Source organism: Lactuca saligna, chromosome 7 (assembly GCF_052625555.1).
Source record: "Lactuca saligna cultivar CGN05327 chromosome 7, ASM5262555v1, whole genome shotgun sequence".
In the NCBI taxonomy this organism is placed as follows: domain Eukaryota; kingdom Viridiplantae; phylum Streptophyta; class Magnoliopsida; order Asterales; family Asteraceae; genus Lactuca; species Lactuca saligna.
In genome coordinates, this window is record NC_136423.1 from 38,566,640 (window position 1) to 38,590,164 (window position 23,525).

General features: G+C 33.9%; 1 protein-coding gene and 1 pseudogene across 1 annotated transcript; both read right to left on the minus strand.

The window, feature by feature from the left end:
* On the minus strand, positions 1 to 1,451 carry LOC145006841 (uncharacterized; annotated as a pseudogene).
* Positions 1,452 to 6,841: 5,390 nt separating this feature from the next.
* On the minus strand, positions 6,842 to 15,827 carry LOC145004198 (myosin-17-like). Its single transcript, XM_078963088.1, has 35 exons — positions 15,574 to 15,827; positions 14,444 to 14,572; positions 14,217 to 14,360; positions 13,990 to 14,135; positions 13,739 to 13,895; positions 13,445 to 13,663; positions 13,068 to 13,354; positions 12,829 to 12,975; positions 12,643 to 12,744; positions 12,508 to 12,565; positions 12,319 to 12,420; positions 12,195 to 12,232; positions 11,806 to 12,103; positions 11,593 to 11,724; positions 11,404 to 11,513; positions 11,257 to 11,317; positions 11,007 to 11,184; positions 10,711 to 10,916; positions 10,501 to 10,620; positions 10,328 to 10,426; positions 10,032 to 10,253; positions 9,811 to 9,950; positions 9,623 to 9,740; positions 9,502 to 9,555; positions 9,354 to 9,434; positions 9,095 to 9,265; positions 8,845 to 9,000; positions 8,564 to 8,770; positions 8,351 to 8,488; positions 8,197 to 8,267; positions 8,005 to 8,104; positions 7,808 to 7,921; positions 7,626 to 7,706; positions 7,475 to 7,557; positions 6,842 to 7,393 (listed from the first exon to the last, which is right to left on the minus strand). Exons 1-35 carry the CDS (start codon positions 15,574 to 15,576, stop codon positions 7,270 to 7,272), a joined length of 4,596 nt encoding a protein of 1,531 aa, XP_078819214.1. The 5' UTR covers positions 15,577 to 15,827; the 3' UTR covers positions 6,842 to 7,269.
* Between the last annotated feature and the right edge of the window lie 7,698 nt (positions 15,828 to 23,525).

Sequence of the window (23,525 nt, forward strand, 5' to 3'; positions counted from 1 at the left end):
TCAGCGGTCAAACTTTCCATTTTTTGATTTCTTCTTCTTATCCGATTCCTCAACTTCCATCGATTCTTGCTCCACATTCTTTTCTTTAACTGCTTCGATTTTCAACTTAATATCAGGCAAAGATTGATACAAAGGTAATGCTACAGAGTCTAAAAACTTCAAATGCAAAGATCGGACACCACCCAACTTCTTTGGAATAAACTCAATAATCCCATCAATGGCAGCGCTCACATTCTCAATAATATCATCTCTCTCCATCGATGCCTTAGCTGCACGGACCAAACAACACGTACCCGTGCTAAAAAATAGCAAAGTAGCTCAACATGCTCTCTCAATTTGTTCCTTCCAATTCTTATGACTCAAATCAATAGGTAAAGGCAATTTCTTTTTCGTAAAGAACTGTTTCCCTAAAAACTCACTCTCATTTTCCATTTTTTCCCCTTTTCTTTCCTCATTCTACTTCAACCTTTATATTATCGGTTTTAGTTCCTTTGTTTATATATCTATACATTTATAGTTCATTTTTAACTACTAAGTATGAATTAAATATAATATTTAATACTTATAATATTTTGTTATATATTAAATTATATTAATTAATTATAAATATAAAGTTTGTTTTTTGTTCATCAAATTCATATAAAAATTTACATACATATTGAAATTTTAAAAAAAGATAATTAAAAGTGTGTCTTATATTTATATAAATGTATGTATAATATTTATTTAAAAGTGTGTATGTGTAATATTTTTTATAAATACATGTATAATATTAATTTATAAGTTTATTATAAATATAATCATTTGTATTTAATATTAATGTAATGAAAAAAATATAGATTATATATTTGTTAAAAATAAATTAGTAGAAGGGTGTGTTTAACAATCTATGTAAGTTTGAATAATGAAATATATTAGGAATATACTTTTTGAAGGTAAAAATGGTGTAAAAATGGAGTAGAGTTGAAGATGAAATACTATTTGCCTCATTTTTTACTCCATTTTTAGTGAAAAAATGGAGGTGAGTTGAAGATGGAATTACCCTTTTGTCAGCGAAAAACATCTCGTATGAATCACAGAGCTTTCGTTTTGCTTCGAAAGGCCTGTAGTCTGTTTTAAGACTTGAAAGCTTAATGACTTTAGTGATTGAGATTCCGTCTTCTTTAATTTTTTATTCTTTGCGATTTGTGAAGTGGGTATGGATGTCGATCTGTCGTCGACGATCAGATGCAGTTCGGAGAAAGAGGTGGAAGATAGGAGCTGGTGCGAGAGGGGGATTTTGTTTGGGTTTGTTCGGACATTGATTCCATGTCATATTTTTTGAGTGTAATTATTAGATATATGAAATCATCTTGAGGTAGTTGTTGGGCATTGTTGGAGTGTGATTGTGATTTCTTCCATTTGATCAGAGCATCAACAGCTTGGGTGGTTGTGGAGGTAGAAATCGCCATTAAAGAACAACTGGGAAGGAGAGCGGCGAAGAAGAGAGTTTTACGATGAACTGACATGACCTAGTAGCTCTAATTTAATAAAACTAAAATAACAAAATAGTCCCTCAACTATCACTATATTTAATTTTAATCATTGTTTTGAATTTCATCGAGATATACTCTTATTTCTCTTGTAAAACTGATGTTTTTATATCGTCATTTTTTAATCATTGATTTATTTGTGACGCTAATTAGCATAGCGTCAAATTAGATACACAAAATTTTCCGCCTAACACTCAAAATCCAAATATACTCTTTTTTAGATTCAAACTTTTTATTGCTTACACTAAGAAAATCAAAGTTGAAACTTGGTTAATTTATGGGTTTTATGGTTATGCAGAGATAGTTCCATACCAAAAAAGCTTTTCCCAAAGGGCGAAAGGGTCATGGTGAGTTGACTTTCACCCACAAACAAATTTCTATGATAAATTATGCTTTTTGTAATGGTATTAATGTGATTTTAATGTACATGGCATTGAAGAAATTTTGGGATTCTCACAAATTTCCGAACGTCTTTCGCCATGGATCCCTGGGAAAACACCTTTCGCGTTACACACGACGCAGCTTCATTGCTACTTTTCTTTCGCTGCTTCACCTGTCATTACTGACAATACATCATCATATTAAATTCATTCAAATCTCAACATGGATTTACTTTACTTGTTTATATAAAATTTGAGAAATTGATTCCTGGCATTGAACACGGATGAAGACGGGGGATATTTTTGGAGATTTCAGTTTTGGCGCGAGAATGTTTCTTCGAATTTATACTCTCTTTGTTACTATAGCAATTAGCAACTAACTAACAACCAGCAAATATTATCAATGATTAATTTTTCAAACCATCGAATTTCTATAATATTTTAGTTGAAGATTAATTATTTTACTTGTTAAATTCAAAGGGAAAAAAAAAACGTACTAAGTATTAAATTGAAAGATCTTTAGTTGCTTTTCTAACTAAGAGTTGGATATATAAGTGAAATTAGAGTAGTTTTATAGCAGTTGATTAGATTTACTAGATTTACTATTCTCACCAAAAAAAAAAAAAAAAACTAATATATCAAAATACAAATTTTGCCTAATCTCATAAATTTGTTTCAAGATTTGCCAAAGATTAAGCATTTGACTGAAATGCATTATTTTCCCACGAAAGATACATTTTGATGCATTTTCACAGATCCTACGTAAATGAGGTGGGATAATAATTTTCCCGCACAGAAACCTTCATTTTCATATTTTAACTTCATTTAAAAAAATCAAACTTAAAGTCCTCTCGGACAATATAAGGCGGGACAATAATTTTTCCGTACAAAAAACCTTAATTTTCATATTTTAACTTCATTTAAAAAATAAAATAAAATAAAAAAAACCCTTAAAATCCTCTAGGATAATGTTCAAAAACTTAGATGAGAAGCTCAATCACAAATGTATATATGTGTTCAAATATCGTATTTTAAGGTGTTAATTGGTTCATATGTTGAGTTTAATGTCATATTGTAACATCCCAAAACTTAAGCATAAAAAATTTATTTTTTTTTAACATATAGATTCAAACATCCATTTACATCTGTTCAAACATTAAGGTATTCCAAGTTAAAACAATTATCAGTGATTTCCAAAAACCATAAGTTACGGAAAAACATAGATGTGTGCGTTGCCATCAAGTCGGACGCTTCCCTTTTGAACCGGAGGTACCTGAAACACAAATTGAAACAATAAGCACAAACCTTAGTGAGTTTCCCCCACCATACCACATACAACACAAACATACTGTCAGGTATATCTGGGTGTCCGACCTACCCTGTCGAACATATATGGGGGTCCGACTTACCCTACCAGGCATATCTTGTTGGGTTTTGATACGCAATAAAAGTTTGTTTATCACAAAAACCGGCAACAGAAGATTTTGAAAATAACAAGTTTATTTTTAGTTCATAACAAAACCAAACTATCATGAATCCATTTATAGAGGTTAGAATGAAACAAAACCAACCATAGGATGTTTTAGAGATAACCTTTGAAGCCTTTGAAGCCTTTGAACCCACTTTGTTTTAGGGTGTTGATGAAGATAACAAAAGATCGAAGTATATGATCTTCTCTACAAGTATCCACCATCATAAGTAAGGCACTTGGAATGTTAATTCCTTCTTGTATTCTTGAGTGTTTAAGTGCTTAACTCAATTAAGCACCAAATGGAACAACTCAAGAGGTCTTCTAAACCATCAAACTAACTTCAAGAGAGAGAAAGGAAGAAAAGAAGAGAGAGTTTCGGCCATGAGCTTCAAGAGAAGAAAGAAGACCAAAACTTGCTTAATTTTTCATGCATAAGACACTCTTATATAGTCTATGAAAAGCAAAAACAACACAATATAATAATATAAAGTATTCACTAGCTTTTAGGAGCATAAGGAGCATGGGAGGAAAGTTGACAAGCAACCTTCCATGATTGTCATAAACTTTCGGCCATAAAAGAGACAAATTCCATGATTGTCATAAACTTTCGGCCATAAGGCTAAGAAAGAGACAAAAATTGTCTCCAACTTTATTAACCATGGTAGAGTAAGTCTTTAACTTAATCATGGTTAATCAAAGTTTCAAAAACTTTATACATGACTTATTAAATCATAGTATCATATCATATGATATAATAACTAGTAATACTCTCTTAAAATTATTATTTTCGCAAAACAATAATTATTCCCTAATTAAAATACAAGAATCGGTATTATTTATTAATAATCATATCAATAATAAATATACAATGTGTCAACTTGATAAAGGTGTGACCCTATAAGATCATATATTGTTAACAATATCACTCTATAATGATTCTTGGGAATATAGATCCAACATACCTCGGTGTCCGACCTACCCTACCAGGCATATATGGGTGGTCGACCTACATTCCGGTCTATTTCAACCGGTTACGGGGTCTATTTCACCCCTACCACTACCATATTATAACATACATAAATCGCATGATCATCAACCAATACGTGAACAGTGATAATTATCACACATAAAACCATCATACTATGCAATAAATAAAGGGTCGGCCTTGGTGCCTTCGACCCGTAAGGCTGTAACATTCACGAAGGGAAACTCACCTCGAATGTAGAAGTTCAATGAAAGAAATCCTTAGTTGATGCTTGACGACTTCTCGAGCTATCAATACTAAGATAACACCTAATTAGCAAGTGGATTCCAAACTATGATCCATAATCCATACTTGGGATAAAATGATCATTTTACCTCTAACCCAACTTAAACCAAAACTGAGGCCCAAGCCCAAAACTATAAGATCCATAAAAGCCCATTAAGGGTCCAATTTTCCAAATTAGGCCCAACCCCCATATAGGCCTTATCCTAAAGCCCAATAATTCATTGTCCAATAATAAATCTCAGATGGCCCAAAAAGCAAGGCCCATAACCAAAGTTAAGTCCAAGCCCAACAACCAAAAATTCCTTTAATCAGATAAACGCATCGCGTTCCTTGGAGGAGCGTTTGGCATTCTTCGCCTGACTGAGGATCGAGACCGCTTACTGGAACGCGCCACGTTCCTTCGAAGTACTATTTGTGCATAAGGGGTGATTTATAGAGATGCACTGCATCTGCCAAACCAGATCCATTTTTGAAGCCAATATGACTTGAAAGTCAGTTTTGGTCAAACTGTTTTTTTTTTCAAATCGGTCAAATAATACGGTAGACCTGATCCAAACCGATTAACATTTCCAATGCAAAATCTAATTTACTCCTGATTGTAAACCGATTTTAATGAGAGTCCATACCCAAACAGGTCAAAAACGGATTCAAAACCAAACCAAAATACGGTCAAAACTGTTGGAGCCGGATCGGATTGTAGCTTACGTCACCAAAACCGAATCGAATCGGGTGTCTGAGAACCTCTGGGATTTCATCAAAAAGTCTCGTTATAAAAGATATTATGATTTTCATCATACAATGCTAAAAAGGAGTTATTTATATCGATATTTATATATACCTTCTCTATTATGACATTGAGAATATCAGAGTTCTATTGTGCCACGGAAAACTTCAACTGATGTCGTTGTAGATACATTTCATTCATTTGTCAGTAATTTCGACATAATATCGACAATATTAGATATCATTATATTATTATAGTACACTCGAGGGAGGGAAACAGACACATGCCTATTTATCTTGATCAATACGATTAAGTCATTCATGTTGACTCGGAATTGCATGGTGTAGGTCAGCCAAACTCTCCTCAAAATCACACATTATATATGCCTTGCATGTCACCTAGAATAAGCTTTCCATTGAATGATTTTTTCGATCCTTCCTCACAAATTCATGATAAAATTCCAACAATAAAACCCATTGTATACATTTGAAAAAGACATGTCTAATGTCATGTAAGTGGAATTATGCATATCGAGTGCAATAGCTAATTTTCCAACCTCTCCAAGCCATTCATTCATCCTCATTAAAAACCATGACAACGATTCCCACTCTCTATGTTGCCCACTCTGTAGCTAGGGAAAGATTTGGTGGTTTTTCATCCATGGCAACGGCTAAGGGTATAGTTCCAAATCAGTTCCCTTTTAGGTAGGGATTGTTTACAACAATTAATGAAACTCAAACTGTAAAGTAGTATTGTATTAAAAATAAAAGCTTAAACCGGTAAAAGTTATCTTCTGCGTAGTTGTTTCAGAAATTTTGAAGGTTGTAATGGTAAACGGGGAGGCTGAAAAAACTTTCTTCATGGACACAATTAAGGGAACTTATCTCGAACAACAGATTTTTATGTATAATTTGTCGTAGATAATGATATACTCTCTAGGAAGATACTTCAAGTGCCATGTACTTTAAAATGTTGTTTTATTAAATTTCAATCCAGAATATCATATTCTAAAATACTTTTATTTTAAATGTCAATTTCTGATTCCGCTTGGCTGTAGTTTGAAATACGGAATTTCAGGGTCATTTTTGGTAAAAGCACAAAATTTAGATTGTCATGCAACTTCCGCATAAAAAATTGGTCGCTTTTGCGAATATCCGGTATTTAAAATATTTCGGAAACTCAACATTTTAGCCTCTTTAAGGACAAGAATGGTGTTAGGTGCTTTTCTAAAGATGTATGATGAAAACATGTGTTTTGCCATTACCACACCAATCACGAATACTTAAAAGGAAAAATGGGAAATTTTGTAATCATAGTTCCATAGAAGTCAAGATTCGCCCATGGAATATGATGACTCATCAATAGTTACTTATAATGAATGCATATATACATAACACAATGATTATCAACAGAATTATAGAATACTTTTCTATAAATTTTCACTAGTACACAAAAACAACCACATAAAAAAGTAACACAAAAGAGATGTTTTAGGGAAGGTGACATGTCATATACTGATTTACATAAAGCAACTATACAGTTTTCCTTTCTTACCTTACCACTACCACAAATTGTAACCCAACAATTTGCAACTATAAAAACCCTAATCCACCCTCCCATTCAAAACACACTTTTGGCAACATTGCCAATTTGCCATATCATCTAAAAATCAATAAATTCCCCCTTTAATTTAACCCCACCCAAAAGGGCTCAAAGGAAGCCAACAAAATAAATTGGACCCCAGACACTAATAATAAAAAACCCAAACTGCCCGGGAATTACAACAAAAAAATAGTATCAACACACCAAAAAAAAAAAAAAAAAAAAAAGATGGACTGTAATTCTGTATACACATGTCTGAATAGAGATATCCTATACTCTTCAGACATCAATCATTCTGCCCTTTGGTGTAAAAACACAAAACCTGAATTTTCACGTATCAAAGGTGGAGGTTCAATCTCCCCCATGTCTACTTGTGGCATAGACTTTGAGATGTCATCCACAGAGAATGGTATGCTGCATCATACACAAATAAATATATCCCCATTTTAGACGATTTTGCCCCTGAAAAGTTTTTACAAGTTTTGAGATATATACCTGGAGTCGTCATCTAACAAGAACGAGCTGCTAACTGCGTTGTTTGAGTCCTCTGTCATCATGACTCTCATATTTGAAATGACCTAATTACGAAAACGCCCTTAGGATTTAAGTTTTTTTTATCATATTTGTTATGTAGGTAGTAACTTACTTCTGATGAAACACTGTGGGTCCCGTATTTGTCATCCCAATACATGGTGCTGATTCTGTATAGCTGTTGTATGCTAAGCACCTGCATAAATAACATATATATTCACAATCTTGAATATAACAAAAGCGAAAAACGGAATTAAAATATTTATTATTATTAAAAAAAAAAAAAAAATTGCTTACAGGACAAAGTTCATTGGTAATTTCATTCAAAGTCTTCTTGGGCTTTTGATGTATAACCAAGAATCCAACTGCTTGTCTGATATGCTTCAACTCATCCCATGCGGTCCCCGCATACTGTAAATGAACCAAATATTAATTAGTACAAAATTCAAGATTTTTTTTTTTTTTAAATATATAAAGATATAAAAAGTTCTTACTTCCTCAGTTGCATAACAACACCATTGTTCTAATTCAGCCAATCCTGACTTCACATATTCACCATTACTAAACGAGCAGCACTCACGTCTCAACAAAAGACTTCCACCAAAAAAATATATAATCATCAGCACTTTTATAAATAAAAAAATATATACCTGATATACAATGTAAACATATTTTATGCAATTTACCTGTTGAATAGCTGAACGTTAATGAACGAGAATATCTGTGTGAATACTTTGCGCACCAAAAACGGAGGTACCTAAAAAAGTAAAAATCCATAAACAGTCGAGTAATTTATAATTTTTTTATAAAAGAATCAGTTTAAAAGATTATAAAACTTACAAAGTTAGCTTTCATTGTCTTCAAATAACTATCAAGGCTTTTAACAATACTCTGCCAATGAGCAATCAATGCTTGTTGAGCAACTGCATTAGCTTGTGACCTCCCTTTAACTAAACTTGCACGTGATGTCCTTGGAGCCTACACATTTAGACAAAACCTATCTGAATTTTTTTACACCAAATTTAATCATAAACAAAAAAATAAAAAAATTACCTGGATACATAATCCAAGCAATGGAGATATTTCTTTTTTCAAATTATCACGTATCATTCCATATATCTTTTCAAGGAAAGCAGTGAGTTGCTGTTTAAATAACAAAGCCGGATATTTTGCTTCCACCTGGCGCAAGTCATCCAGCTTACCAAGAACCCGACCGTTCAAAAACGAAAGCCCAGTGGTTTGTGGAGATGCGCGTAGTCCCTGAAGTTTATAAAATTTTAATTAGTGAAAAAAAATTGAAAAATAATACAAGGGTAAAATTGTCATTTACATACTTGTGACATTCTTCCAAAAAGTGAAGCGGATGATGTCCTACGCCTTTGTGGGGTCATACTTGCAGCCCCACTTGCTTTGAGGGTGTGTTGAAGAAGTGTTAACAATGTGGATGTGTTACATAGCCAGTAACCTAGCACATCGTTACTATCGTGGACCTGCATCATATCACACAGGATCAAGATTTTCAAGAACCCTAATTTGAATTTTGAAATCATCATATAATGTTTGAAGTTGTTATGTGAAACTTACCTCTATAGCTGAAGCAATGGTTTGGATGATTCGGTCAAAGACAGTGGTTCTTTCAACTTCAAATGATCTCCAATGGAGTAAGCTTTTGTAGATTAAACATGCAGCAACTGGTTTCCCACTTGAGAATCCTAGATCTTGTGTGATGCATTTGATAAGTAGATCTTGATTCTCCTGAATCACACACATTATGTAATGAATTAAAAAAAAAAACTACAAAAACGATCTTTTAATTTTCATAAATCGTAATCGCTTTGCTTACTTGTTGTTTTTCATTAAGAGACTTTTGTGGTTTCTCTTCAGACTCTGGCTCTCTTGAATTTGATAATGCAAGTGCCGTATCCTACACGTAATAATAATAAATATTTAAATTTTTGCATCTTGAAAATATTTATGGAGTTTATTCTTACAGGTGTAGTAATCCTTGATTCTCCATTATGAATGTTCCCATTTTCAGGTGTTCTCTGAAAAGAAAAACTAATAATTAATATCCATGAGAAAAAAAAAAATTAAAATTTTTTTGTGGGGTACCTGGATAATCATGGTTCTTGGCCTTGCTGACATGGACTTTCCGGTAGGTGACATGGTGAGTGCTTGCTGGCGAAGTACTTGATTCTCAGATTCCATATTTGAGAGCTTTTCTTCAAGCCTACACACCCAAAAAATTAAAAAATTTAAAACTTTTTATCTTTTTATATAAATTACAAACTTCTACTCACCTTTGAGTAGATTCTTGAAGCTGATATGCTCTTTTTTCAGCTTCTTCGAATTTCTTCAATAAATCTGCATTTTTGGCATCAGCTTCTATCAAAGACTTTTTAGCCTCTTCTGTCTCTTGTTTTTGATTCAGCAACAAAGACTGCAATAAGATAAAGATACAAATATTTAAAAACCCTTTTTCATCACAAAAACCATGACTTGATCAAAGTTTTTTCATTACCTTCAAACTTTCCACCTCAGCGGTCAACGAGTCAACCTTTTCAGTATCCTGAATAATAACCGGAGTCTCCTTAACAACTGGAGGAGCTTCTTCAATGGCTTTTCTTGCAGCTTCACGTTCTTTAATCACTTTAGCATTTGCTTCATCAATTTGGATTTGCATCACACGTAGAGCTTCCTGCAACTTAGCAGCTTCTTGTGCTTTTGTCTCTTCCAATTCACTCTGTGAAAAAAGAGTCAAAACCATTGATGAAAAACATCATTAAGGATCGTTTTTAAGTAAAATTACGAAATTACCCTTAATCGCTTCTCCAGCTGCAAACGCCATGTAAGTTCCTCCACACGTTTCTCTAGTTTGTCCTTCGCCTCTTTCAGAGCCCCTGTCTCCCTTGCAGCCTGAACATTTGACAAATTTATTAACAAAAGAAACTTCGGGTTTTTTTTTTTTTTTATAAAATAATGAGATATACCATTTTGAGTGATCGAAGCTCTTTTCTAGCAACTCTTCGCCTCCAACCACATTGAGTAACAATTGCAGCCTTTTGGAGACTCTTGTAGTAAGAGTATGCTCTATAGTAACGATAGTAAGCCTGAATTCCATCATAAAATTGATTCATAACCCGTATTTATATTATAATATATGAAAATTTATTTAATTAAGATACATTAACCCAAAGTACCTGAATGAAAATTGCAGCTTTAGTTTGTTTTCGGTATCTAAACTCGTTTCTAGCAGTCATTGCTCTCAAACCAGTTTGCAAAGTGATTGCAGAAACCCTAAGTGTTTGATATGATTTACTAGCAACAAAACACCTGAAGTTCTTCTGAATCTTAACTGCTGCTGCTTGCCTTCTCAACTGCTCAAACTGCTTGCAAGCTGATAAACCTGATTACATAATAAAAAAGGAATCAATTTTTCGTAAACAAAAGGCAAAAGTGAGTATTTTTTATAAAGATTTGCTATAAAATAAAATACCTCTCCAGCAAGCCTGTAACTGGATAGCTGCTTTTCGTATTGAGATATACTCTTTACGTGCAATATAAGTACGCATTTGTCTTTGAATGATTCTAGCAGCATTTCCAAGAACCTCTGCTCTCCTTGCATCAAGTTCTGCCATCTGTCCAGCTCTTAGAAACACCTTTGTCTTCCCAATCTGTAACATAATGGTTACAATGAGAAATCTTGTAAAAGTATCTAGAAGCTTTTACAAAGATTTCAAGATTACCTGGTAGCCTTTCAATCCCATTTTATCAAGAAGCACCTCACATGCAACCTTCTCATCATATCTACAATAAATAAAAAAAGCATTATGATTAGATGAAAGAAATTATTGGAAATTAGAAAGTAGAAAAAGAAAAGAAGTGAATCATACTTTCCATCAAGAACATCTGGATAAAGAACACCAAAACGAAGAAGAAACTCATCAAATGTTCTTCTGGTGGGATAACCAGCACAACTGATTCTGATTGCTTCTAGAACACCCTATATTAAAAGATACAATTTTTAGGAATAAAGATTTGAGAAAAAAGAGAAATCGATAATCTTTTTTCGCAATACTTACACCACATCTTAATTGTTGAATAATGTTTAGATTCTCAAAAATTGCAGGCTTGAGAACATTGTTTGGCTTCACACATCTTATGTAATGAGGCTCTGTTGTACTCAAGGTTTCCATCAAAGATTGAAGTTGCAACTGCAATTAAAAAAGCAAGATTGATGTAACAAATAACACTTTTTCATTTATATAGATAAAATTTAAATTCAAAAGTATTACCTTAAAGCGGGACCCAATGGAGGAAAATTTGGAAGATTTGGAAGATTCAACAGGAAGTGGAGGAAATAAACCAACAACAAAAGGACACTTTGAGGCTGTTAATAAATCTTGATGCTCTGCCACCACATAATCTTTGTTTTTGTCTAGAAATTGATCAGCTAAATAATTCACTTCTCCAGCATAATGAGCTATTGTAAAACTAGTGCGTGAAAGTTTCGGTTTTATGAAACGTTTGTGTTTTGGAAATGTTTGGTATAACTTCTGAGCAAAAGTTTCATGAGTTGACTTCGGGAACATGCTGCATCAAGTAAATATAAACATAAATCATTTTTTCTTAAAATCTTTTGCCTTAAAAATGAATCTGAAATGTGATAATCAATTAATCATACCAGGCTTCATCAAGAAGCGAGATGATTCCTCCAGGTTTCTGTAATGAAATGTATTACTATTAGTTTCCATTAATGGAAAGTACAAAAGAAAGATTAGTCAAACAGATTAGTCAAAAGTCAACACCTTCTCAATAAGATCCAAAACATCTTGGTTGTCAACAAACTCTATGTAGCTCCAATTTATCGCTTCCTTTGTGTACTCCTCTTGTTCCATTTTAAACACGTGCTACAATAACAAAAGAGTTTGACAAATAATCAGTAAATGTAAATCCCATTAACTGATGAATAATTGCCAAAAACATAAAAACCTAACCTGGTTAAAATGTTGTTGGAGTTTTTCATTTGTGAAATTGATGCAAAACTGCTCAAAACTATATTAAACAGACGTTTCGTTATCAGCATTATAAGTTATACCATTTAAAATGATGCTAAATTTGTAACACAATACCTGTTGTGTTTAAAACTCTCGAATCCGTATATATCAAGAACACCGATTAGTGACTTTGAATTCGGATCCTGCCCAATTGAATTGTTTATTTTCTCCACAATCCTAAAAGATGTAAAGATAAAAGTTAGATTCTTGAAAAATAAAAAAGAAATTCATATTTTGAAACTGGTCAAAGTTTTTTGTCACCAGTCAAACAAACGAGAGTAGACTGTTTTTGCTAAAGCATCCCTACTACCCAATGCAGCTTCAGGGTCAAGAGTTCTTGTAATCACTTCTTCTGGTGTCACCATTACACGCTTAATCAATGCATCCTCTAAGCTCTTAGCATCACACCTATTCAGATATTGAATTATCACTATTATTTATATAATATAATAAGATTAATATTAATAATTAATAATATATAGAGAGAGAATAAAACTCACATAAGCAACTCAGCTGTGACATTGAGATGAAACCTAGATTTCTCATCTTTAAGCACAGAAGAATCAATCTCCTTTCCCTTTGCAAAATTGACATTACCAAGGTGAAGAATTGCAGCTACAACCCTAAAAATTGCATCTTGTTCTTCTTCACTAATTCCAACAATGTCCATTGCCCTTCTTGTAGCAAGATACTCATGGGCATCACTTACACCTTCAAGTTCATATGATTTTGACTGGTTTAAATAATGATATGACTGTGGACTTTCCAATTTAAACTTCTCTCTATCCTGCAAATTAATGCAATGATATTGGAAGTGATAACAAATCTATAACATTATTTACTTATTATTAGACAAAATTATAAAAATAAGATCTACCTCAGGTGGTGCAGCACAAAGAAGATAGAAACAATGGTAGTTTCTTTCAGGATCTGATATCTGACAAACACGAGATCTTTCTAGAAGATATGTTCTAATAGCTGCCCCTGATATTCTTCCACTTTTATCAAACTGTATCTCTACAAATTTACCAAATCGACTAGAGTTGTTGTTCCTCACAGTTTTCGCATTTCCAAATGCTTCAAGCACTGGATTTGACTGGAAAATATGTATTTTGTAAACATGTATTCAAGACATTCGAATGTCAGTGGCAAAAAGGTAAATTTTTCTTACTTCAAGGACTTGTTGTTCAACTGTTCTTCCTTCAACTCCAGATCTACCACCTAAATGTGCAAGATATCTCATCAGCATCTTTGTTGTTTCAGTTTTACCAGCACCAGATTCTCCACTGACCAATATCGAATTGCTTTTTCCTTCATTCATCATAGCCCTATACATAAAACAAACTAGATTATAAAAAAAGAAAAAAAAGAAAATAGAATGTTCATGTATTAATGTATTATATTAGTATATAATTTATATACCTATATGCAACATCAGCTACTGCAAAAACATGGGGACTAAGTTCTCCAAATCCTGCTCCTTTATATTGTTCCATCATGTGTGTGTCATATAAATGAGGTAATCTTTGAAATGGATTTATAGCAATTAGAATGTTTCCAGTATATGTCTACAAAAATGAAAATGTTTATATCAGTTTTCTTTTGATATAAGCTTAAAAAAAGATGAAATGTGACATCTTAATTCTTACATAAATTTCATTAAGTTCATATCTGGCTGCAAGATTTTGTAACACTCCTGGTTCATGTAAATATGAAAGCCGTGTCATGTCATCTACACCTCCAGGTGGAGCTTCAGTGTCTTTAGGGAATACTTTAGAGACATTTGTAACAATCTGTAGTTGAATAAGTTTATTATTTTGTGAAATAGATATTGGTGTCTTTGATAAAATGTATGATTAAACATTAAAATACTCACTGTTTTCCCTTTTGTGGTATGTACATGAAGCTCTTGCCCATTAACTCGGGTCACTTCCCCATCAATCCATGCTAAAGCAGGATCTTCAACCCAAACGTGTGACCCTACAATAATATTAACTGGAGCAGCCTGTGAAAAAAAAAAACTTCATTCCATTAGAAACATAAAGAGAAAAAGCTCTAGAAAGTTGAAATGGTTCACTTAGTCTTTGAACAATGTATGTATTATTATATACATTGGACTTTGAAGGAATAATAAGTTATGTAACCTAAGTTTCCTAAGTGCTTTTTGTTGTATATATCAAGTTTCTAACTAATTGGGTAGACAATATATTTTGTACTCACTATGACACGTTGATTTTTTTCTTATCATCAATGGGGAAAGAATAAGTTGCAAGTCAAACTAACATACACTAATCACAATAATGACTAGTTGTTCAAAGCTACACCATTAAAGCTATTGAATAGGTGAATATATACACTATCAAGTTATGTGAAGTCTTCTAAGAGAAGATGATGATTATACATTGATATATCGAAGGTAGTATTTGGGAAAAATGGGTTTAAAGTTTGTATATGAAGTTGGTTTCCAGTTCAAATAAGCATCAAAACATGTGGTTGCTTAGAAATGGTGCAGATAACACATAAAAGTTCATGAGTCTGACAAAACCCTAGATTGGCTTCATCTCAAATTTATCAAAGCTTGCTACTTCACGTTTCTGGTATCTAGCGGATTCTGCTCAATTAACCCCTCAATCGAAGCTCTAAAACGTCAACTACAAATAACAGCGAAAAAACTAACTTACACCAATACCCTTCCCTGTTCCTCAAGGTATGTTCATGAATCTGAGCTCAATCGATAAAAAAATTTGAGCTGATTGAGCCGGATAACGCAAATAGATTATACACCGATACACATATGGATGATATAATCACAGAAAAAACATAATCCCCTAGCTTAAATATGGAAGAAACATGTAGCATCAATAAGCATAAGCAGCTAATAACGAACAAAACAAAGATTCAAACATGTGGACTCTTCGTTGAATAGATTTGACCTTGAAAACAAAGATTCAAGCAAATACCACCAATAACCATTGAGCTACTTCACCAAAAACAAGATTAACATACCATTAATGATGACTTCTAAGCCCAATCGATCTCCTTCTCATCAATAAAGAGAAGAACGAGTCGGAGAAACCACACACCGCTCGGTGACTCAGATCGGTAATAATAAGACGATGATAAAGAAGAAACCCAAGAGTATTCAACAGAGATTATGACGACGATGATGATGATGATGCAAAGGTGAACTTTTTTGGAATAGTTTCTCTCTATCACAGAAATGACGCAGTAATTTTGTATCTATATGTATATATATATTTATCGGGTAATACAATTTGTATATATTATTATACACACAGCAAAGCAATGTGTATGTTGTGGGGTTTCTTGCTCTCTCGCTCTACAACCTTCTCTCTCTCTAGACTTCTCTGTCGTCTGGTCAAGCTCGAGCGGCGAGTTTATGGAAGTCCAGTCCACGAAGCGGCTCTCGGCTCAAAAATCAGACATTATACAGCCATTTTTGGATTAGCCGGCTACACTTTAAGCTCTGTATTTCCTTTTATTTACGGATTTACCCTTTTCAACCTTGTGTCAAAAATTCAAATTTTGAAACCACTCACTCTCTTTAAATTCTAAATTATTTGAAAAGGTGTAGTTTTTAACTCACAATAAATGTTTTTACAGTTCGTATAAATTTAGTTGGGGGAATTAATTGTTTTTTACGTGGCATTTAAATAATATTTTTCAAATAATTAGTAATAAAAGATAAAAAAAAAAACTTTGATTTTTTTTAAAAAGGTGTATTTTTATACAAGTGAATATGAGAAAAAAAAATATTTATCGGTTTCTTATAAAATATAATATAAATTTTAACGACAACAAATCAGGTAATAAAATTTTCAATCTACCAGATGGACATTTTTCATGATGTTTTATTCGATTTTGGCTTTTTAAATTATGAAAATTAGAGATAAAACACAAAAAGTGTAAATCATATAATGTATTGAATTTGTAATTACAAACTAAGATTGATAACTAGTTCAATCGTATAATGATTTATAAAAATTGAGCATACTAAGAAATGAAACTATATGTTTTTTTTGTTCTTAGAATTAAGTATTTTATTATTTCTTAATAAAAATATGTAATTATTGATTACTTCTCTATGTTTACATGTTTAAGTTTTAAAGAATTGGACTTATAGGTAACTATTCAGAACTTGGAGGGCTATAACTGCATAAACAAAGGAAAGTATGAGTGGCAAAGATGTAAATAAATTGATAGGCTTGAGTAAATAAGAAGCACAAATTCTAATGGAATGTCCGGCCAACGTTCGCTGGCGTGAAAGATGCTTTTTGCCCCGAGAAAAAAATAGTAGTTCCGTACAAGACACTCAGCACCACAATCTTTCTGTTTTTTACATTTAAACCCTTCTATTTTTTTATTTTGTCAGATAGGTGTAAGGTAGTTTAAACACGGGCTAAAACCCCATCATTTGAAAACAATGAAATTTTCACAAGTATTTTAACAAAACAGTGAATGGTTTACATGTGTTTGACTTAATAGTGAATTACAAATTTGGTCCCTGTAGTATATATTTTTTCCAAATTTGATTCTAAGTTTTGGTTTTGTATAAATGTCATGGTTTCATTCCTTTATCTTCTTTGTCTTTACATGTGTTTGACGTATTTAGTTAATAGTGAATTACAAATTTGGTCCCTGTAGTATATCATTTTTTCAAAATTTGATTCTAAGTTTTGGTTTTGTATAAATGTCATCATCATGGTTTCATTCCTTTATCTTCTTTGTCTTTATCTAAGAAACCATATAATCAAATATTTTCAACCACAAGTCAAAAATCAAATTCAAACTCAATACAAAATAGTTAAAATCAAAATCAAAACAATTTTCACCTTTTCTTCACCTCCTTTGTCCTTTGTGTCCGTCATATTCACATTTTTACTACATAAGCAAACCAAGAACGCTAAACGAGTATGAAATAAAATATGAACAACATTCATTCACCACAGAGTGATAGAAGTACAAACAAATTATATAAGATTGTATGATTAGATATATTTATTTCCATGTTATTTATTTATTTACGGATTAAAAAAACTTATTTTCTACTTGTATAAGATCTTTACACTTTTGAGTCTATCAAATCATGTTTATATCTTCGCATAGGAACTCATAATTAAAATTACTACAAAGGACAATAATCATAGAAAAAAATAGTTCAAACGTTTAGAATTTTGAACCTCGTTTAAATATGTATACCAATTTGTAGTGTGACTATAACAATGTTTTGATGAATATTTATGCCAGATTGTAATATGATGAAATCTCATTTTTGTTTGCATCTTGCCTAGCTACATATCATGACTCAATTGGGTCCGGAGTGGATTGCAAATTGTTATGCACATTCTAGTATCATAAATTCTAGAGCTACTTATGGACATTTATTCCTTTGTTTTCAAAAATTAAGTTGGTTGTTCATAAAGAAGCCCTGAATCGATTTATAAATGATAAATATATAAATTAATGTCATGCCACCAATTATTATTCCATTTCACCAATAATCATGTCAAGTCATTCTTTAATTGCAAGAGCCAGTGGGTAACATTTGAACAAAATGTATAGTTTGTTGGTGTTTTTTTGTACAAAAACTTACTGAAATGGTGCTTTTTAAACAATCCAACTTACATGATGTTTTTGAAAAAAATTGAAACATAGTTACCCTCTTATAGTCATTTTCTCTTATTTATTTTCCCTTAACTATTTTTTACCGGTATATGTTGGTTACCGTAAGGTTACATTTGAACAAAATATATATTTTGTTTGTGTTTTTTGTACAAAGACCTTACTTGGATGATGTTTTTAAACGGACATAATTACCATAATAATTCACTTTCCCGACAATGATAATGTTGTTATAGAGGTTGGATCAATATTTTACATGGTGATGATGATGTTACAATAATAGAGGTTGGCTTAATGAAAATTACGCCTATGTATGAGGGTTACAACATATATTAGGAACTAAAAACGATGAATGTAGAATAGATTTTAACAAAACCATATTTATGATTTCCTTTCTTTATTTCTCTCATAGTGGTCCATCTGATTTCATTTTGTACAACTACATTTGCATAATGTAATTGAATACATGCTACACGTGAACAAGGATCCTGATAATAAAGTGTCGTTTGAAGCTTTTGGATTTTGGTAACATACTTCTAACATACCCGAACCTCAAATCTATATTGGAAAACCAAGATGCTCTCTGTAATTGATCGAAGAGGTCATCTATCAGTGGGAGGGGATAACGATTCTTCATCGTCAACTTGTTCAGCTCCCGGTAGTCAATGCACATCTGGTGTAAACTATCTTTCTTCCTAACGAAGAGAATCGGTGCTCCCCACGGGGAACTACTCAAACGAATGAACTGCCCAGCAACTCCTGCAGCTGAGATGACAGCTCTTACATCTCCAGCGGTGCTAATCAGTATGGCGCTTTGGCAATAGGAGTAACACCTAGCACAAGGTCGATCCTAAACTCAACCTGCCTCTCAGGAGGCACTCCGGGTAACTCCTCCGGAAACACAACAGTGAAATCTCTAACAACCAGAACATCGGAAATCGATACCTAATCCTTGACTTGTGTATCCACTACGTATGCCAAATAACCCACACACCCGTGTTGAATACACTGTCGATCCCGGGCGGCTGAACAAAACCTTGAACCCAACCTGGTGCCCTCGCCATAGATAACCAGTTCTCCCCCACTTGGGGTTCGAACTATCGCTCGCTGACCCTCGCAATCGATCATGGCACCGAAACGACTCAGCCAGTCCATAACCACTATAACGTAAACATCCCCCATCGAAATCAGAATCAGGTCAATCGAAAAAGACACCCTGAATATATCTAAAACACATCCCCGATAAACTGATGAATCAGAAACCCCGTGTTTGTTGGCGATGGAGACTCGCAACGGACACTCTAGCTCTCCTAAATGCAAACTGAACTCCCTACTAAACAATCGAGAGACAAATGACCGACTCGCCCCCGATTCAAACAATACAAGAGCAGACAAGGAGTTCACTAAAAACGTACCTACCTAACATAGGTACAAACATATGAGCATACAATAAACATAATTAATAAGATAAGGAATAGAAACATACCAGCCACCACATCCGGTATTGTCCGGGCCTCCTCAGCCATAAGCTAGAAGGCACGTCCCCGAGCCCTCGGGGGCTCTGCTCTACCCTGACCCCCGCCATTAATCCTCAAGGTAGCCGGCGTTGGAGCATGCGCCAATATGGCAGCTAGCAGGGGACACTATGCCTTCATATGGCTCACCTGCTCATAATGGTAACAAAGTCTGACACCAAAAGCTGGAGTATGCTGCCTACAATCCCTAGCAATGTGGCCATGCTTGCCACACTAGTGGCACCCTGAAGAAGTTTGATAAACCCCATCATGCATCTTGTCATACTTTCCACAAGTGTGGCCCTTCCGACAGATCCAGTATCAGCAGTCTTAGACCGCTTTGGCGCAAGCTGCGACTGTGTCGGGGCCTGCCTCTGCTCCCTCATCTGAAGCTCAATCTCCAACTCATGCCACTTAGCGGCCTCCTGTAACTCCAGTAAGTATCACAATGCTAAGCAGCAACGAACTATCAAATGTCAGTCTTGAGCATACTTAGATAATGAGTCATCTGAACCTGCTCGAAAGCAAACTCCAGGCAAAACATCGCCCTCTTAGTAAACATCCGAGTGATCTTCACCACCAACTCTGTACCCTGTCTCAGGTCCAAAAACTCTTGAGCGAATCTCTCACGCTCAACCATGGGAATGTAGCGATTACGAGTCATCTAAGCATGATCGGAAGCAAACTCAAACGAGTAGCAATAATTATTCAAAATCTATTTATAACCCACTGCTAATCAATAAAGTGTAAACTCCAATCTCGGTGATAGGTGAAACCTTCCTATTCTCCATGATCAAGTTTATCTTCCCGTGCTCCACATCCTTACTTCTTTTTAGGCCCTACACATCAGAACAAATGTGAAATCCATAACATGTGTCAAGCACCCAAGAGTTAGTATGGGATGAATTTTTAGATAGAATAGTATAAATACATGCATGGGTGGGTTTAACATTCCCATCCTTAACATCCTGCAAGTACTTGGGGCAACTTCGCTTCCAGTGCCCTTTTTCATGGCAATAAAAACACTCTTCTTCTTTTAGGATGGTCGAGGGAGTAGCAGAACCTCCTTTGGTTCCACTTGAAAAGGATCCATCAAAAGACTTTCCCTTGCGGCTCTTAGAAGGAGCCTTCCTCTTCTTCCCCTCACATTGCCCAATTTCCATAACGGGGGCATTAGCAGTAGGAGTGATTACAACAGATTTACCTTTGAGACCACTTTTAGTGGTCCTCATAAGGCCTTGAAGTTTGCTCAGGGTGACCTCTTCCTTGTTCATATGATAAGTCATACGGAATTGATCATAACATGGAGGTAATGTGTGTAGAATGATATCTATAGCCAGCTCCTCATCAAAGTTCACATTCAACTTGAGCAGACGGTCCACAAACATTTGCATTTTCTGCAAGTGACCCGTGATGGGTTCACCATCCTTCATATTTGTTGTAACCATGGAGTAGAAGATTTCATTCGGCTCTTAACGAGCACTCTGATGGTATCTTTCCATCAGGTTGTGGTGCATCTCAAAAAGGTAGAAGTCCTCATAGAACTTTGGGTGTCACACCCCCAAACCAAAACGGCGAAAACGTTCGAGGGTGGAGGACGCCATGCTTAGTATCACAACACATGCATTATTGTAATCAAAGTACAACAACCGTTGCACTAATAATGTATAAATTTTTACATAAGTTTTCATATATTAGATAATCAACATTAAAATTAGATATAGTAAAAGACAAAAGATGCAGCACGGCACTAGGTTGTCTTCTCAAAAGCTCTGGGTGTGTACATGTCTACTGGATTCCTGAGAATACAGGTTATTTTGAAAAAGAGGATCAACATTTAAGCTGGTGAGTTCATAAGCATTAGCTTCCTCCATGGTTGCTTTAGTTTTAAGAAAGTGATTGATTATGTTCCAGAAAATCCTATATTTTCTGCTTTACAACCGAAAAGTAGTTTTAATCCCATAAAACCATTATATTCTGTTTGTGAAAAGTGGTTTTAATCCCATAAAACCATTCTATGATATGGTCATAACCATGTTGATTGACAAGTACGAACACGACGACCTTCTCGCGTCGAAAGTGATGTGACATTTGTCACCTGTAGACCAACATGTCCCACTGTAACTAGCAGCAAGGTGTGTGATTGTCAGTGACGTATAGATCTATACACACAATATCCGCTCTCCCTCCAGGAGACTATGGTTATAAAACACGACATTGTTGGATTAGTGTCTAAGTCCATAACTATTTTGGTATGTACTTGACCCGATTATGAGCATGGTCCTTTTGGGTTGCCTTCACCATAGCAATATGTAGGATGATTTAAGGAGATTAAGGTTTAAATATGATTTATTAATATATTATGAGAATAATATATTAAAGGAGAAATCATATTGTTTAATTAATATTAGTTAAGAATTAATTAAGAATTAATTTTGTGGCTAAAAGAGATTAATTAAATATAGGGGACTGGACTGCAATTATTGGATAATTGAGTTATTGGGCTAAGGAATGCTATAGGAATAAGGGGTGAACGAAATTATGATGGAAGCCCATCATATTTTCGTCCATAGCCTTGTCCAGAAGGTTCCATGGGCTGCTTAGAGTTTAAGCTGTCCATTAGGGTTTTGACTGAAACCCTAGAAGCCCACACTAGTATATAAAGGACCCCTTAGGCCCCAAAAACGTGGACAACACTTCCATTAGGGTTTCCAGCCGTTTTTGGTGCCTCCTTTTCTTCTCCTCTTCATCCAAGTTGCATATGGTGTTTGTGACTCCATTAGAGGTACTACACTTGTGGTACTTGCTTTCAAGAGCTAAGGAAATTCAAGGAACTAGTTGTTATTGCTATATAACAACAAAAGGTATGTATTCTAGCTTTATATATGAATTTCGAAAATTATAGCAGCATACCAGGTTTCTTTTGGTGTTCATAAAGCTGTATAACTAATAGTGAAAACATAGATCCAATACTAGGGTTGCATGCACACATAGGATTGTTTGTATTGAACCCAACAGTGGTATCAGAGCCATTGGTTTTTGTTTTCAATTAGCTTTTATTCAAATTTATGAACTTGACATATTAGGGTTTATGGCTAATAAACCCTAAAGGCTAGGTAATTTTCGCAATTAGGGTTGCAAAACCCTAGATGGCGATTTTTGCTAGGGTTTCCCAAATCCTTTCCTTAGCCTCCAAGATTTTGAAATCTAGGGTTTTCCAACCCTTGGATTTCGAAATTACCTCCTTCCCCAAGGTTAGATCCTAAATTTTAGGGATTTGGATAATCCCATATCTTGTAATTATCTTTTAATTGTTAAATATGGTAATTAAAGATCTTGAATTATCCCATCCCTTATTTTCGAGATTTAGAGAGGGATTCAAGGGATTAGGATATCTTAGATGTATAATTGTTAATTATCCTCATGATCTAGATAATCCCTTGTGATTTAATAATTTAAATTAATTGTTTAATTTATGGTAATTATTAAATCAAGAGTTTTAATATTTAAAATTTTAATTTAAATGTCTTAAATTCGAAAATTTTAAGTGAGATTAAAACCTAATTGTTTTGAAGAGTTTCAAAACTTGCCCTCAAGTTTTGGAATTTAAATTGTTGATTAAAAGTTAATTTTGAAAGTCTAAATTCCAAAACCCTGATTTTGAAAAGTTCAAATTAAACCCTTATGGTTTTATTAAATTAATTAAGTGTATAATTAAAAGAGATTTAATAAATCCATAATGGTTTTGGTTAATTAAAAGTATAATTTAAACCACCTAGTATTTTAAAAGTGTAAAATACA